General features: G+C 53.9%; 6 protein-coding genes across 6 annotated transcripts; 1 reads left to right on the forward strand and 5 right to left on the reverse strand.

Moving 5' to 3' along the window:
• Positions 1 to 259: 259 nt before the first annotated feature.
• On the reverse strand, positions 260 to 1,015 carry HMPREF1541_08799 (uncharacterized protein; the record flags this gene model as incomplete). The annotated part of the gene is made up of 1 exon (XM_008723117.1): positions 260 to 1,015. One exon carries the CDS (start codon positions 1,013 to 1,015, stop codon positions 260 to 262), a length of 756 nt encoding a protein of 251 aa, XP_008721339.1.
• Positions 1,016 to 2,602: 1,587 nt separating this feature from the next.
• Positions 2,603 to 8,866, reverse strand: HMPREF1541_08800 (uncharacterized protein; the record flags this gene model as incomplete). The annotated part of the gene is made up of 1 exon (XM_008723118.1): positions 2,603 to 8,866. One exon carries the CDS (start codon positions 8,864 to 8,866, stop codon positions 2,603 to 2,605), a length of 6,264 nt encoding a protein of 2,087 aa, XP_008721340.1.
• A 1,169-nt stretch (positions 8,867 to 10,035) lies between these two features.
• HMPREF1541_08801 (uncharacterized protein) lies at positions 10,036 to 10,182 on the forward strand (the record flags this gene model as incomplete). Its single annotated transcript, XM_008723119.1, has 1 exon — positions 10,036 to 10,182. The coding sequence occupies one exon, from the start codon at positions 10,036 to 10,038 to the stop codon at positions 10,180 to 10,182; it is 147 nt and encodes a 48-aa protein (XP_008721341.1).
• Positions 10,183 to 11,106: 924 nt separating this feature from the next.
• HMPREF1541_08802 (uncharacterized protein) lies at positions 11,107 to 11,448 on the reverse strand (the record flags this gene model as incomplete). The annotated part of the gene is made up of 1 exon (XM_008723120.1): positions 11,107 to 11,448. The coding sequence occupies one exon, from the start codon at positions 11,446 to 11,448 to the stop codon at positions 11,107 to 11,109; it is 342 nt and encodes a 113-aa protein (XP_008721342.1).
• Positions 11,449 to 11,965: 517 nt separating this feature from the next.
• Positions 11,966 to 14,150, reverse strand: HMPREF1541_08803 (uncharacterized protein; the record flags this gene model as incomplete). The annotated part of the gene is made up of 2 exons (XM_008723121.1): positions 11,966 to 13,956; positions 14,006 to 14,150. 2 exons carry the CDS (start codon positions 14,148 to 14,150, stop codon positions 11,966 to 11,968), a joined length of 2,136 nt encoding a protein of 711 aa, XP_008721343.1.
• A 715-nt stretch (positions 14,151 to 14,865) lies between these two features.
• HMPREF1541_08804 (uncharacterized protein) lies at positions 14,866 to 16,809 on the reverse strand (the record flags this gene model as incomplete). Its single annotated transcript, XM_008723122.1, has 1 exon — positions 14,866 to 16,809. One exon carries the CDS (start codon positions 16,807 to 16,809, stop codon positions 14,866 to 14,868), a length of 1,944 nt encoding a protein of 647 aa, XP_008721344.1.
• Between the last annotated feature and the right edge of the window lie 65 nt (positions 16,810 to 16,874).

Consider the following 16,874-nt stretch of genomic DNA (forward strand, 5'->3'; position numbering starts at 1 on the left):
CTGCACAGCAGCAACAAGATACCTGGCATCTCGCTGTGCTTGCAACCCTTCCTTGGGTGCTGTCTAAGCTGGAAGCGGTGTTTCGACGCGATCTCGCATGAGGAAATTACTCGACTTGGACAACGATAGCGCAGCCCCATGAGCTGGCAAGGTGGTCACATAGCCCCCATAGCTCCCAAAGACTGTCATGTGAGATACCGAGACCAAGCGTCCAGACACACAATTAACACCAACCAACAGCCTTGCCCCCGCAACAGTCTCAAAACACGCCCGGAACAAACCTCTTCGTCCTCCCGTGCCACTCCCGCCACTTCTGCCCAAACTCCCTCTCTAGCATCGCCTCCTCATCCCTGACCCTGATCCAAATCGCCCACAGCCCCAACACCCCCACCCCAACAAGCACCGCCGGCCACGGTCCCAACCCTCCCACACCCATCCCCCACCTCACGACCTCACCTGGCAACACACACCCCAGCACGCCATCCAACCGCAGCAACAACGCCACGTTCGCCATCAGCACCACCCAGTTGGGCAGATAGCTCGGATGCTGCACGTAAGCGTACAAGCCGGTCGTGACCAGCGCCGCGGGCCGGGCGAGGCGGAACGTGAAGTTCGGGCCCAGCTGCTGGAAGGCCAGGAGGCGGATGGGCGCTACGGTAATGATGAGTGAGACGATGGCGGTGGTGTACGGTGACCATGTGAGCAGCGAACGGGAGAGATTGTGTGGGTTGGGACAGAGGATTGTGGGAGCCAGGGATGGGGAGAGGAGCGTGAGCAGGATGTGGTGCGTCCAGAGGAAGAGGGGGATGAAGCGGCGGACGCGGATGGCCGAGGTGCCGGGCCCGACGGCGTCTCGTGGGAGGGCGACGGTCGGGGAGTTTGAGGGATTGGGAGTGGGAGTCGGGTTCGGTGGTGTCCAGCAGCGGTAGGTCAGGTGGGCGGCGAGGAGGAACGATGCTGCAAGAGTGAGGCTTGCCATGTCTGATGAAGGCGAGAGCGGCGGTGGTGGTGACATTGTGGAAAGCTGAAGAGGTGGTAATATGTTTGAGTGTTTGGCTGTCGGTTTCGTCCTCTAGGGACGGAATCGAGGGCTGGAGATCGTACTTGGTTCCTAGAAAGAGGGGTGGGGGAGAGGGTGGTGGTGGTCGAAAGTCCTCTTCCTAGGTCGAGATCGACATCCCAGGCTTTCCGGGTCAATCTGTAGGTGCAGGCGTTGCAGTGAGTGGCTGGACCGTAGGCAATAGCAGTTGGCTGTGACCTACAAAGAGCTCACATTGCACATCCTTGGCAGGCAGGAAAACAAGGCAACTGATCACTCCGTGTTCTCAGGCCAGTAAGGCAGTGGTGTTTAGCGCCACTGGTGCGCTCCGCCCTTCGACAACAAGTCTTTTGTGATGTCTCTGACGGACATCTTTGCCTGTACTGGCACGTCCACGCGTACATGATAATGGCGCCGCCCCTGCCATTCAAGCCGCCAGCCAACAGTCAGTGTCACGAGCCTTGTTCCCCAGGAGCACATGTCAGAACCCTCGAACAAACAACGTACCACGAGGTGCCAAAAGCAATCATCATTAGCGCAAGAAGGCAACGACCAGCGCATCTGACGGTTTCCATCGTGCCACTTGGTCAGGCTGACCCGGAGACGCCGCAGTGTCGTTGTTGGTCGCGAGGCGTGGCAGATCTGCTGCCTGCACAAATACGAGAATTCCTTCCCTTGGCACCAGTGCCACCTACGCAAACCACACACCACCTCTTTGCTGGTAGACCACTCTCGTGTCTGAACGTGGTCAGACAAGTCATCATTGTGCAGGAAGTCCGCCGGAGGAGTACGAGCAGAAGAAACGACGCACCGGAGCAAGTTCGACGTGACATTGACGTTGTAACGGCGCAGTACGCCCTGCTATTATTAGAGACTTATTTGGGTTATAAAAGCCAGCTCCCATGAAGGAGCTTTCTGCGTAGAGAGCAGGTCGAAAGATATCTTCAAGACATAGATCTCCTACACGCAAATCAAAGCCGGTTCGTATTGTATAGGCGTTCTCAACTCGCGCTATCTACCACAATGGACCCATTCACCATAACGGTTCTCATCATCTTTGGTCCTTTCTAGAAAGGACCATATGCTAGAGATCACAAAAACAACAGGGGGTGGCAGCGAGATGGTTCGTACCCACTACCCACCCACCCATCTTCGGCTCTTATGAATTAACGTCTTTTTACCCAGGCCCAGACTCATATCTAGTCGACTCTGCTGTATTCTGAACATGGAGCAAACAAGTCAAGAAACCCCACGACGGTCCAGATCAGCGTTAGTCGGAAAGACATGGACTTGATGCTTTCGCATAAACAGAGAAAAAAGGTTGTTGACCAGTAGACGGCTACAACCAGGTACAACCCACGACATGGACAGATCTTGTGCTAGAAAAGCATCTTGATCAATGTCGTGGATGTGGACGATGTTTAGGCTATGAACAACCAGACAGGCCCAAAGGCTCCAATCTGAATCAAAGCCCTTCCCCCCCCTCCTCTCTCCCTCGACATTGAGTAGCTCCAAAGGATACATATCACATCAACCCTCCCCAAGCCCTTATACTTGGCGAGCTCATCGTTGGAAAGCATTCGCATAATCTTTGATCTTGCTATCCTTCTTCCCCTTCGCCTTCCCTTTCAGCCGTCTCTCCTGACCTTCAACCTCTGCCCTCGTCTTCACACGATCGCGCTCCGGAACCTCCTTCCTCCACCTTGAGAACTCCTCTTCCTGCCTCTCCTGCTCCTCATTCCCCACTCCCAAGCCGAGGATCTCCGCATCAATGTCGCTGAGACCCTCCTCCTCGGCTTCTCGTATGGCCTTTTGCCTGGCCTCCTCGTCCGCCTGCTTCTGCATCTCTGTCTGCCCTGCGTCCAGCTGCTCATAGGCTAACTGGCCGTCCTTCAGCAGCGTCTGGACACCGTCCCACTTGGCCAGCCCCTTCTTTGATTTCTCGGGAACCGTGCCAATGGCGGTCCACAATTCCTCGCAAGCCTCCCATTGCACCCGCACCTTGTTCTTCCACGCGAGGTACGTCACGGCCCTCCTCTCCATCGAGGCGAACTGCGCCATCAGTTCAAGAGCCGCCACTAGCATCGCAATCTGCCTCCGCCGAAACTCCGTGCCGAACCAGCTTGGCCGCACATCCTCGTGAACCTCATCCCACTCATCCACCAGGTCCTCAACAAGCCCGACGACCTTGTGGACGCGCTTCAGGATGATTTTCCCATGAGCCAAGAACACACCGTCTCGCTCCTTCGACGGCTTATTCTGCTCGCGCTTTTGTGCTTTTGTCACGTCGACGTCCAACTTCTTGAGCGCCCTGCCCTGCTCGGACGTGAACTTCGCCATACGATCGCGGAGCTCCAACGCCGAACCGACGGGGGCCGGCCCAGGGGCATTCATGTCCATCTTGGCCATCGCTTCGGCAACGAGTTCGTTGTGATTCCGTTCGGTCGAGTCCTTCGTGTCTGTACGCGACTCGTTGGAAGTCTTCTCAGAGACTCCAGCATCCGAGGCCGGAGCATCAGGAGCCGGAGCCATCTGACCCATCAAGTCCTTCTTGCGCTTCAAATCGCGCTGAGGAGGCGTGACTGCTGGGTCTAGGTCTTCCTTGGCTTTGCGAATCTCGACAGCTTTGCCTCCATCAGGGGAACGGCCACGCTTGCCCTTCTGGCGAGGCACTTCTGCTTGCGGCGGCGCGGAAGGCTCGACTGGAGACGGAGTGGGCTTGGTGTCGATGAGCGATAAGGGGTTGATCCCACTCTTCTCGAACAGTGACGCTCGTGAGAAAGGCTTGGCGATCTTCCGTGGACTGGTTGGTCTATCCTGTATCTTGGATTGCTCATCGGAGATCGAGTCACCCTCGTCATCGTAATTGGGCTGAGGAAAGGGATATTTGGAGGGCAGCGGCAGCACTGTACTTGATGACGCTCCTTGGCCAGGGCTGGGCTGGGCAGCCGGCGGAGGATTGGTACCCTTCGGATTATAATCCATTGGTACGTATGCAGGAGAAGGTCCCGTGTAAGGAAGCGGCTTGGGAGCATTCGGGTCGTCTGGCGGGGCGCTATAGTCGGGCGCTGTGCTCAAGAACTCCGGCTGCCCATGGGGGCCTGGTTCATTGTCATCATCGTCATCCCAGACAACTTCATCTTCCACAAATTGGTCTTGCCCATCATTGCGCTGACATGTTGTTGGAGACACAACGTAGTGGCGGTCAATGTCATCGAAAGGCACAAAAGATGGTGGAAGTGTCCGGGGGGCTTCCATGGGAGAGCTGGCCATAGAAGGCAACGAGTCCGCGTCGTTCTCCTGCCAGTCGTTGGTTGGTGAGAATTCCCCGACATCACTAATGGCGTCGGTTATCTCCTCATCAGAGACGTCCTCTGGGTCCTCGTCTCCATCGTAGACAGACAACACGGGTGACAGTCCAGAATCCTGTCCCTCGACTAAAGCACTAGGATCACCTGAAGCGGTAGGCTCCTGAAAAGCTGGCGATGCGTGTAACAGATCCTGCTGCTGCTCATCAGAGGTATTTGCGGTCTTTGGCCGCCACCCGTTACGCTCAGGCTCCATCTCCAATGGCTGACTGTAGTACGCCTCCATGATGTCGTCGGCGGTTTGCATGATCAGATTGTCGAACTCTTTCACGTCGTCATTGTGACTACTGTAGTCGTCCGGTTCGATTTTGTCTGGTGGTAAAGACTGTGGACCGGAAGGCACCTGGGTAAGAACGTAGCGCGTCTGCTCAACAGTGCTCACATGTTCTATTCCATCCATCCACTCATCTCCCATGGCAGGCTGCCGGAGAGGGTCAGGTCCGGGCATACTGGCAGGTAAACCAATGTCCGGCAATGGCGGTTCTTGAACTGGTTTCATGGCTTCTTGAGCGAGGCTGGCAGGCTCGAGACCACTCATGTCATTGTCGTCCTCGGCTTCTTCGTATACGGCGGCGATGTCAGAGAGAAGCTGCTCAGGCGGTTCCGATGCTCTCCAACCCTCTTGAGCAGAGCCATTAGACTCGACACCAATCATATCAGTAAAGTCCTCGGATTGCTCGTAATTCCCACTGGCCACAAGACCATTCTGCTCGGTCAAGCCTGGTAGAAAAGCCTCCCGTGCGGAACCAGTGTGCTCAAACCGATCCATAGCCTCCCCATGATCCAGTCCTTGATAATGATCAGTGGTATCTTGACTAAGCCCTTCTTCTAAAGGCTGAGGCGGGAAGTCTTCCGGCGAAAAGTCTCCCATCGTATCGAGTCCTGAGGCAACAGGTACTACAGGTAATACTGGGTTACCACCAGCAGGGTTCGGGGTGTTATGCTGCGGAGAAATCACGTATTCTTGGGAGGGGGCGCCCATGGCCACAGCCGTTCCTGTGATGGCAGGGACTGAGTCGCCCAAGCCGCAGCTCCTAGTAGGCGCGGTATCTTCCTGCTCGTTGGATAGAGGAACCTGCGACACCGGCCCGGGAGATGCATGGTTATCTGCCGGGAAACCAAGATCGTCGGGCTGGTCATATAATGGGGCGTCATCTGCCGCAGCTTCATCACCATCCGACCAGCCCATAAGATCGGAAAGCTCTTTTTCTTCCGCAGTCTGCCCTCGCAAGCCGTTCCAGCGGGTAACGACCGAGGGGTCTACAATCTTGCCGCAGCGAGTCTTGTTGCAGTCATTGCTCAACCAGACATATTCGTTGGCCGACTGATCGAAAGCGATGATACTGGCCGCGACTGGCTGCGTATTGGTAGAAAGAGGATGGTAGAACCCAGTGCTGAGTATGACTCCATAATTCAGACCGCAGAGATACACGACGTCTGCGATCTGGTCGGCAGTGAGATCTTCTAACTCAGGCTCGCCCCGATAGCGCAGAACAGATTTGTAGGCTTGAGACTCAAAAATATCTTTGAGCTCCTCATAGGTGACGTTAGACATGGCTGGAATCTGATTCTGGATCGAGACATGAGCTGCCTCGATCGCGCTCATCGAGTCCCGCTCAAGTATGATCTCTACCGGTGGATATTGTGGCTCAAAAGATCGTTGGAACCACATCTCCGCAAGTTCACCGTTCCACAAAGAGCGATTTTCCAGCAGCTCTTGGTAGTGTTGTTGCTCCGCTAATTCCTGATCAAGACCATCGAACTCCTCGATGGTCAGCTTAGGCTGCTCGGCTTTAGTCTGCTGTGCGTCAATCTGGTCGACTTCGTTTTGGCCGACTTGCGTCTGCACGATCTCCTGAGGGATAATTTCCTGGTACTGAGGAACGGGCTCCTGAGCCACGGTCTCCAGAGGAGCGATTTCCTGCTGGCTGACTTCCTTCGCGCTGAGAGGACGAAGGCCATCCCAATGGCTCACCCGAACTAGACCATTTGGGAGCGCTTCCCCATGGTTCTCGAAATTATCATTGTATAACCACAACACATCGCTCGGAAGTGGTCGTGTAGCAGAATCGAAGCAGTAAATCATGTTCGGCACCGATGCGGTGCCGGCAGCAGGAGGGCTGATGACGCCAATGGCGAGGTTCAAACCCAGGTCTCTTCCGGCAATATGAACCAAGTCTGCGATCTGATCCTCATTGAGCGTGTCAGAATTCTCCTCGCCGCGCTTTTGCTTGACTGCAGTGTAGTTGTTGTCGCGGAAGATCTGCAGCAAGAGCTCTTTAGTGATAGAGGCTGCCGACTCGTGCTGTTGACCCATTTGATATTTGAAGGATAGATCTGCCGCATGGAGTGCGCATAGTCTATCCGTTGCATCAGCCTGTACCTTGTCATGACCACATGGAAAAGCGGCGTTGTAATAGTCTTGAATCTCAGGCCCGAAAATGCAGCTGACGTGGTCCGGTCCAATGTACTCCAGGTACGGCCTACGGATTGAGTCCGTGGCCTGTTCGACGGCTTTTGTGGCAGGACTAACTTGGCGGACATTGATCGATACCTCAACTGCAAGATCTTGCTCTGCGATCGGTACCGTACTGCTGGCGTCCTGGACCGGAACAGTCGCGCTGGCAGATGGCTCAAGGATTGCGGGTGTTTTCTCCGGCTTGGTTGTAGAAATGCTACTCAGGGGTTCAGCCTCGCCAGCATGATCATCTTCGACAGGTTTAGAGGTGGAATACGTGGAAGAATCACGCAAGGGCTCAGGCTGTAGACTTAGCTCTCGGACCGCTTGTTCCCACGCCGGATATTTCTTTAACAAAGGGCTATCATCTGAGTCTTTGCCAGAGGTAGTCAACTGCTGCTGTTTGGGGCTGTCTTCAATCGGGTCAGGCTGAGGCTGCTGGCTTTGCTGATCGGTTGTCTTCTCAGAGGGTGTATCGATCTTGATGATAGGAATACCCGAAACCGCTTCAGTACTCTTCTTTGACTGTACTGACACAACATGGGTCTCATTGGCAGCATGACTTCTGTCTCTAGCCTGGGGGGACTTTTGGTATAGAGCTCTGAGACTTGAAACGGCGGCCTCCTTGGTTGTGTGTTTCCGGAAGCTAGCCCTTAAGGTACCTCTATGGTTGTCAATCCATGACTTTGGCACACCAGAATCGAGCAGATCATCTTCGACCTCTTTGACAGTCCATGTGTGCATGCGACCAATCAGACGGGATGGCAACAGCGACCTGATAGGCCGACGTGTTCTGTCGTTGCTGGCAATTGGTGAATGTCGACGAGATCTGTCAGGACTTCGCGTGAATCGCTGAAGTCTGACACCAGGGTCCCGAACGCCATCTGGACATGTCGCGTATATGTGACCTGCAGACTGCTCAAGACCTGTTGCAGTCTGCGAAAATCGGCTGGTCCAGTGGCGCAAGATCGTGTTGTTGACAAACGGACGGACATCGGCCAGGAGTGTCTTCGCGATAATCGGTGTATTGTCCTTAAGGAATTGTGCCGCTTCCTTGCCGGCAACCGACTGATATACTCGGTAGCCCCTCGTATGGTCCTCGGATGTGCAGTGTAGTCCGTCAGCGCGAGTTTTATTCTTGTTGGCAAGACGTATGAGCTCGGTAGCGAGCTCATCAGCCAGCTCTCTTCGGTCCAGGCAGCGGTCGGCGTTGTCGAAGACGCGACTTAGGCAGCCTAGGATGGCTGCTGTTTCCTCATCTTGCTGACACCCATCCGCCGCTTTGGCAAGGTTGTGGGCGCCCTTCTCAGCCCAAAACTCTCGGCACTTCGAGCAGTTATGATCGGTGCAGTCATGGTGCTGGGAAGAAGTGGCCTTCTGTCCTTTGGACTCGACATCAACCGCGGTGGATTCGCGTTCGTTGTCATTCTTGCTGGTGCGTTCGGGGACAGTTCTTGTCCATTTTGTGCGGAAAGCCGATTGCCATCCGAAAAAAAGGCCGATGAGAAACATGGTCAGTATGATGAGCCACACCGTGGGACTCTTCCAGGCGTCTGAACTCTGATTCGCAGAAGAGTGGCTGTCGGGGGCACGAGATGGAGAGACAGTGTCAAAAGATGTCAATGTGCAGTCGGTGACTGTCGGACCTTTCTCGGTCGTTGTCTCGGTTGTGGTCAGCATCTGAGTGACAGTCTTGAGTCGCAGCCGCGTTTCTGTCTCGGTGCGCGTGGCAGTGTATGACCGGACCTCTTGTTGGCTTCGGGTTTCCGTCTCTGTTTCGGTCGATGTCACGGTTTGCCATTTCATGACAGGCGTGGGAGCGATGGATACCTCAGGATAGACAGAGTTGGGATCCATGAACACGTCGGCAGGGTTGCGGTTGTTGCAAAAAGAGTGCCCGGGCGAAATGTTGCATATAGCAATTCTTCCAACTGACGCCACGGTATTGCCGATCAAGGGAATTCCGACAAGTCCCCAAGCAGCATTCACAGTATTGGCCATTCTGATGGATGTAGCCTGGTTTTGGGATGAAAGGAAAGGTACGGATGGTATCGCGATTCGGTAGTGTTTGAAGAAGAGAAATGTCAAGGCGATGGAACCTGTCGGTAGTAGATGATAATGCAAAGACAAATGAGTGGCGCGAATTTCTTGTCACCGGTGCGGAAGAGGGCAAGTTGTCACCAGGCAACGAGGAGGCAGGGTGAAATCAAAGCTGATGCTTGCAACACCAGTAATTGATGGGTTCGCAAATTTCAAGTGATCGAATAGCGAATTAAAAGAGAGTAGTCGTTGAACAGGAGATAACGCGAAGATGTCGAGGGTCATTGTGTTGCGATGAGAGACAAGGCAACTCGCCGCGGCGTTTGCTCGATGATACAAAACAAAGCGGCGTTGTGACGCATCTCAACTTGGCCCGCGCACACAAAGGCAGGGCATAGAGAACTATATAATCAACTGAGACTTGATCTATTGTGGGCTGCATGCCTTGCGCTCCCAGACGCAATTGGACGCTTTTGCCATGTTTTTGGTCCCATCGATGCTGCTGCTTAGGAAGGTGCAGCCAGAAAATGAGATGAACCAGCATAGTCCGGCGCCATCGCGGGATTGGTGTGTGAAACAATGGCTCTGACGGACTCAAGGCCATCATGCAAGCTGGCTTCAGCATGCTGGGCTCATTCTACGGGAAGAGTGGAAAGCCCAGAGACCTGGTCAGGCCGTCTTCAAGCCCTGCAGCTAACTAGTGCATCTCTTCCCAAGTGCATGAAACGAGGCGATTGAAATGGCTGTTCGTATATAGTACAGCTGACAAGGCTGTTGTCTAGGAAGATCCAAGATGGGAAGAGTTGTGAAGCGGTGGTGGTCAAGATGAACTTGCTTTCCTCTTGGCAAATGTGGACCCGGATGCCTCGTTTCGTTTGCCAATAAGCAGCTCGGCCTTTTCTGACCTCCCACTTCTGAGTCGGGCAACATAGGACTCTTCCTATATATTGAAGCTTGCCGTCAAATACGGATTACGACTCTCAGCCAAGTTGCGAGCTGTTTGATGACAGCAAGACTTTTTCAAGGCCCCTTACCAATAGCCTCGACAGTCACCATCGTTCGGCTTATATAGCCAACGTGAGACGCAAAATACACGATGGCAGCCAACGTCTCCTCATCAGCGGCAAGCGATGACGACCTACTTTTCCGCTGCTGGCCACATTTCACATGCGACACATGCCTCGCCTCGCCGTACCCTTGCTCATGGTGCGCAACTAGCTCGACCTGCGTGCCTAATCAGCTCATGCCACATCCCTTCGCCATCCTCTCGCCATTAAAGTCTGAAAGCATCTGCCCTCTGTCATGGCGTGAGCGGTGGGAGTTACGTGCTAAACCTTTCAGCTGCCGGTGTTCCACCATGACTCTGATGTCCGTGATTGTTGCGGTACTGGCAACATTGGCATGGATGCTCCTGGTGTGGATGTTGTCCATCTTTCTGCAGTGGTGCGTCAGGCGCTGGAAAGGGCGACAGCCGGGATGGTGGCGAATATACCAAGCTCAGTGGTGGGGTCTGAGAAAGAATCAGAGGTGGCGGCTCGTTGGGACGTCCACAGCAACTCAGACTGAGCAAGAGGCGCCGGATAGTGACGAACGGCGGCCACTCCTAGCACCGTGAAGATGTAGGACCTGAGTCGCCCATCTTAATGCGCATCTCTGAGCTCTACTCACTATCGTCCAGACACCATACCATTGTCATCAGTCGGCCTTTCATGGTGGCCGCCATCCCACGCGACTGATCTTGTACTCTACACCCAGTCCATGCCCATCAAAAACGAATCTCCCGGCCCCAACAAACAGCCCACGCTCCAGCTCCTTGTATCTCTCAGCACCTGTCTCAAATGACACGTTGATGACTGAATCAGTCAGCGGAAGCCATTCTATAACTAGAATCGTGTGTCAAACATACAAGAGTGCCCAAACTCCGTACTCTTCGCATCCGACCTCCCAGCCAGAATTGCCGTCAGCTGGTCATTGATGTCCACGATGCCCGTATAGCGAATCGAAACGAGCTATGTATCGCCACGGGCGTCAGCCAGGGCCCACCAGCTTGACTTCAACACATTGGAAACACTTGAGCAGTCAAAAACTCACATTTCCCTCGTCATCCCTACCAGCGCCACACACATCAATCAGCACCGCCTTCAAGGCAAACCACATCGCCAAGCCCACCCAGGAACACCATATCAAACAAACAGGAACACTCACTCAACCACAACCCCCGCATCCAACCTCATCCGCCCCCCGTCCGGATCATTCCGCACATAATCGATCCCTTGCCCCCGAACCGTCGCCTCCAGCCTCACCACCCCATCATCACTCCTCCCCGCCTGCGACTGCGACTGCGACTGCGACTGCGGTTGCGGCTCCGTACTCACCGTCCCCCTCACGATATGCACGACGGTAAGCGGCGAGCCGCGCGTCAACCCGCCCACGGGACTGGCTCCGCCACCGATGCGGAAATTGAATGTGTAGCTCGGGATCAGGGATGGGAAGTTTGTCGGCACGGTGATGGGCGTCGTCGTCGGCGGCGGCGGCGTCGACATCGCAGTAGCTTGTTTGGTTCTGTCTGTCTGTCTCAGGCTGACGCAAACGCGGGGGATGGGTCTAGGGTCGATCAGACATGTCTGGCCAGGCAGGTGAGATCCGAAAAGCAGAAATGCGGGGGAGGGCAAGGCAATGGAGAAGTATTAAGAGAGAGGGAAAAGGGGGGTCACTTGAGTGCTTCGTGTCCGTGGGTTGACTGAGAGTATATATATGCTAGGGCTGGCCTTCAGAGAGAGTGGATTTGTTTGATGCCTCGTTTTCTGCGGTTTTACCCCGCATTTCCGCATGCTCGATTGAACCCGCGGCTTGAAACGAGGCGTCCGCGAGGCGTCGCCGCCGCCGCCGCCGTTGGTGGCTGGACTGACCTGGCCAGGAGCATGGCAGTCCTACCCCATCCATGATAAAAAGGGCATCATTAATCTGATGATTCATGGAAAGATGCGGCGTATCTGTACCATAAAAGCACGCTTCTATATTGCAGAACAACAACTCAATGCTTCAAGACCCGCGGCGCGCTCAGCCAAAAGTGTCATCCAGCTCATCATCGCGCTTCGTCTGCACGAAGGCTCGTTGCAGAAATTCCTTCCACAGATGATTCTTCATCTTCTTTCCCTTCTTCTTCTTGCCCTTCTCCTTCTTGTCTTTCCGCTTTGAGATCTCGATCTCCACCTCATCCAGGAAAGTCTCCGCCCAATCCGATGCGAGGCTATCATCCAGGTCGCTGTCATCCATCCTGCTCAACTCTGCATCGTAGATTTCTTCATCATCATCATCTTCTTCTTCTTCTTCATCGAATTGAAGCTGTGGGTGCTTTAGTTCCTCCCGACCGATGCGCTCAGCTAGATCCAGCCAGCTGCGGACGGTGAGATCTTTCATTTTGTAGTATTTGTCGTGCTTTGTAGTGTATTCGGTTTCAAAATGAACATACTGCTGGTTTTTGTGGCCACTGTTATGCCCGACTGTTTTAGCTTCCTCGTATGCGGCATTAATCTTCGTGAGATTCGCATAGAGCTGTTCCCATGATAGAAGGCTCAGGGATTGAGGAGAGTAGGCAGGGCCGGGCGCAGCGGTCTTCGACGGCGGTTCAGGCACAGGAAAGGTTGGCTTCCTCTTCTTCTTGTGGTGCTTCTTTCTCTTCTTTTTCTTCTTCTCCAGGTTGACGTCGTCATCGTGGCCACTTTGCTGGTGATCGCGCTTGCGAAGTTCTTGTTGCTCGACTTCTCGGGAGCTGTCATCCTCTGGGAGGCTGTGCCGCTCGTAATATACTTCAGCCGGGACGCCCATAATAGTCGCTGCAGGGTGGTCGTGCTCCAGCCCTGTTATGTTGTATTCGACAATGCGGAGTGTGGGAAAGAAGTTCGGCACAACGCTGGGCGAGACTAGACTGAGACTGAAACGCTCGCCGTATGGGCCGCCAATAGATCGTAGAAACTTGTCGAGCTCTTTTTCTTTGCGCTTCTTCTTCGCAATATCGACGGCATCCCCTAGTGCAGCGTAGGAATGCCCCTTGGGTGGCTTTGGTAATTTGGCCCAGGAATCGTGGAGTTCGCTCAAGTAGGCGGTCTTGCCGGCCATTGAGAATTCAGGGTCTGCGGTATGGTTATCGAAGTCGACTAGGCGATCAAGGGCGGTGTCTACGCCATCGATGTCAAACTTGTATTTCAGTCCCGATGCATCCTGGAACATGAAATGGTCGACGTTCATGTGGCCAAAAATGTTGGCAATTATAACATCGCGGTATTGCCTGAGCCAGAGGGTGTATTTCTGATAGCATGTCTCATCCCAATTTTGCTTGCTATCAGTCCTGGCTGGTGGCACGTGTCCAATGAGGATAGCTTTCATGCCTCGGTCTCTGAGAAACTGTAGCTGAATGCGCAGCCATTCCATGTGCTCGTACCCAGGCTCTGATTTGGCATCGCAGCCGTCGACTGCCGAATTGGAGTCGAAAAAGTATAGTGTGTTCAGGCTGAAGACAGCCAGACGATTGGGAATAACTTCTGAGAAGAACCAACCCCCTCTTGCGAATGTATGTTTCTGCTCTTGTGGGACAAAGCCGCGCCATATGTCTTCAAATGTCCTGGTCCATCTGTTCGGGCCGGCTGTAAAAATGTTGTGAGGTAAGATATCGTTATTGCCGTAGGTTGGGACGATTGGGATAACGAAGCTGTCCAGGGGGTTCTTCGGATCGATCTGACCACTCTTTCCGAAGACCTGAACGAACTTGTCTACTACAAATTTGTTCAGATCAATGATCTGCTTGTTGTGGCGAGGATAGTGTTCGTCGTTGTCATGTCTCGCTGAGTCACCGGTCCAGACCACAAAATCGATGTCATCCTTGATGTTTTGGTCGATCCAGTCGAAGGTCGCGTTTACAAGAGTAAAAGGAGTATCGCAATCGGTAGTTTCAGCACCAAAGTGACCGGCGGAGCCTTTCCCTCCTTTATGATGACAAGGGTGGTCCCCATCAGGTTCGGTGTAAGGTTCGTAAAAAGGGTCGGGGTGAACGTCTGAAAGAGCATGGTTAAGCTGGTCCAGCGATCCGAGAAGCGGGCTTACCTGTAATATGCAGAAATCGTCCTTGCAACTTCCTCTGTGTTGTCTCCGATGATGGCCTTCGTATGACTTGCTGCTGATCGGAAACCGCAGGCACAGCTGCTGCATAGGCAGTAAATAGCAGCAGACCACCAGTGAAGCGGACCATGGCTGACGATAAGCACTTTCCAGAGCTGTCTTAGGCGTTCGCGTTCAGCATGATTTGCTTGATGAGGCTCTTTTGATAATCTTGCTGGCAATGGCGAATTGATCGGATGTCTGCGAAAGCAGCTGGAAAAGCGAATCCGGTAAACGAATTTCGGGGTCGCTACGTCAGAGGCGGAGGGCTGCCACCTCCGTGGGGTCCAAGGGGCTTGGAATTTAGTTTCAGGTACCGCAACGTCTTCCGAGAGTCTCAACAAGCTCCGGACTCGTTCATCCAGAATTCTCAATGTACACAACAACCGTGTATTAGGATGAGTATGGATGCTGCTTGTAAGTGAGCTCGTCCTAAGGGGCTGCCTTGGCCTTAACGTCCTCTTTTTACGAATACCACCCCGCAAATAGCGGATCGAAGCGTGGCTCACTAGCGACCTCCGGGCGGAAACCCTCGAGAGTAGGCATGCCCCGGAGCCGCCAATGAGATGCCTAAGATCCGCAACGTGAGGTTGCCCGTCGGCTGACCGCTTGCGACGCTGCACACCCTTCTATGTCGTCTGCAGCACATGAGTCTATTCAGCTGCTCACGCGACAGACATTCGTAATATCCAGAGGTTCGGTTGAGGGATACAGCGCATAGCTTTCCCCGAATTCTCACCGTATGCTGACACCGCAGCATTGTTTGATCACACGACTATGCCTCTCTGATGGCCTGGAGGGGTCTGCTACTGCTGGCTACCACCAATGAATGAGTAAACCCGTCGACTCCCGGGACTTATGCGCTGACCGGCATCTTCTGGCATCAGCGGATACTGAGTTGCGTCGGTGTAGATGTAGGGTGGATAATTCGGATTTATGGACGGCATGAATGTTCCATCAGCTCCAGACGGACCGGCCGTGGACGTTTCTTGTTGGCGATTGCTTAGGCGGGCCACCAGTACTGCAGACTCCTTTTCGTATTGGTCTTTGAACTCGGTCATCTGCAACTTAGTGCCTGCAACGTTGAGGATGTCACTGATCTGCCTAATGCAGCCGAGAGCACGAGCACAGTTGTCATGGACGGACAAGCTGCTACTCATATTGCCAGCAATCACATGCTGGGCTTTGATCATGCAATCAAAATCAGACCACATCACATCAAGAAATTGCTTGCCCACCCATCGTGTCCGGCAGATGTCAGTGTAGCAGAAGAAAGGATGGTGGTCAATGTTATTAGTGACCGGATGAAGGAGCTCGGCATACTGGGTGCAATATTCGAAGATCATGGCTTTGTCGAGTTCTGATAAGTCTGACATAGGATGTCGTGGATGAGGGCCGAGCACGAGAATGTGAGTGTACAGTCGTTCCAGATTGAAGAACGTTAGGTGCGTCTGTGAGAGCGAGGATGGGATGCTCGAATACCAGGCCCGAACATCGTTGGAGGTCGAAGTCACGTAGCTGCTGGCTTGAGTGATGGACCATCGTGATCTGGATGAATATCTTGTTGTTTGATAGAATGCCGACTGCACTCTTCGAATGTCGAACAGATACAATGATGGCTTGATGGAATGCAGGAAAAGCCCTGACGCTGCGCTCGTCTGCTGCTCACTCCCTGTATCAGGAAGCGGAACCCCAGAGGCGGAATCGTCCGTGAACGAAAAGGCACGAGCTGTGGATATAGAGAAAAGTCTGTCCAGCGCATAGGTAGCATGAAAGACACGCCTCCGCATATTCAACTCTTCTTGCGGGATCCTGGTCTCTGCCGAAGGCTCGCAATGAAGACCAAGATCGACAACCAATCGAGACGCCATGCCAATGAGATACCATGCGTCTAAGCTCGTGGGGTCGAGCAGAGCGTATTCAACAAGAAGCAGTAATGCCTGTACACCTGCAATCGACCCAGGCCGTATCACGTATTCTGCCAGCTGCATGGCAGCAGCCATATGTTGGGTCGCCAACTGTGCATTATCATCGCCTTTTGTGCGGCTGCTTGTGGCATAGGAAATGGCCAGCACCAGTCTCACGTACCAGAAGTCAAGCGGAGTCACCGGCGAACTGATGGCATCTTGATACACTCTCGACAAAGAGGTCATAAAGTCGGTTTCGGAGAAGAATGGCAGCAGTACGAATGTTCTGCCGAAGTAACCTTCCAAGGCCTGCATGACAGCGTAGCGAGGTGGAAGCTTTGCCGTGGCTGTTGCAGGCAAGTCGGTCTTGACTGCCATGGCCAGCAGCAGTTTGGCAAAGGACATCGTTGAGGTGAAGCCATGAAAGTCGCGAGAGGTGGCATTGACAGTAAGGAAGCCAAAATCACTGACCAGCTCATTTACATCAGAGGCCTCTTTCCGTTGGGTGCCACTGATTTTCCTGCTTTTGCCTCGAGGCTGAGCGGTGGGTGGCAAGCCCATGGGAGCGAGAGCGTTGCTGGCTTTGGTGGCATCGAGCTTTCTCTGCAGTCGTTCGGCAGCCGCCTCCAGTGCAGCGACATAGCTCCTTTCATTGCCTCGGGCAAATTCCTCATTGGCGCTGGTGCAACCCTCCACCTTCCCCGACCTTTCGCAAGCCGAACAAGCGGCTGTTCCCCAAGTACATTTGATCTTGGCCGAACGGCATCGCGAGCACGCTGCCACTGGCCTTGAAACTCTTAACGCCGGGTCCAGTAGCGAGTCAATGGTCTCCCCTTTCGGCATGTCGGCGGCCCAGTCGGAAGGGTCCAAAAGGCCTCAAGACGGTGGGCTGCTTGAAGCCGCGAACA

This window comes from Cyphellophora europaea (assembly GCF_000365145.1).
Source record: "Cyphellophora europaea CBS 101466 unplaced genomic scaffold supercont1.9, whole genome shotgun sequence".
Taxonomy (NCBI): Eukaryota; Fungi; Ascomycota; class Eurotiomycetes; order Chaetothyriales; family Cyphellophoraceae; genus Cyphellophora; species Cyphellophora europaea.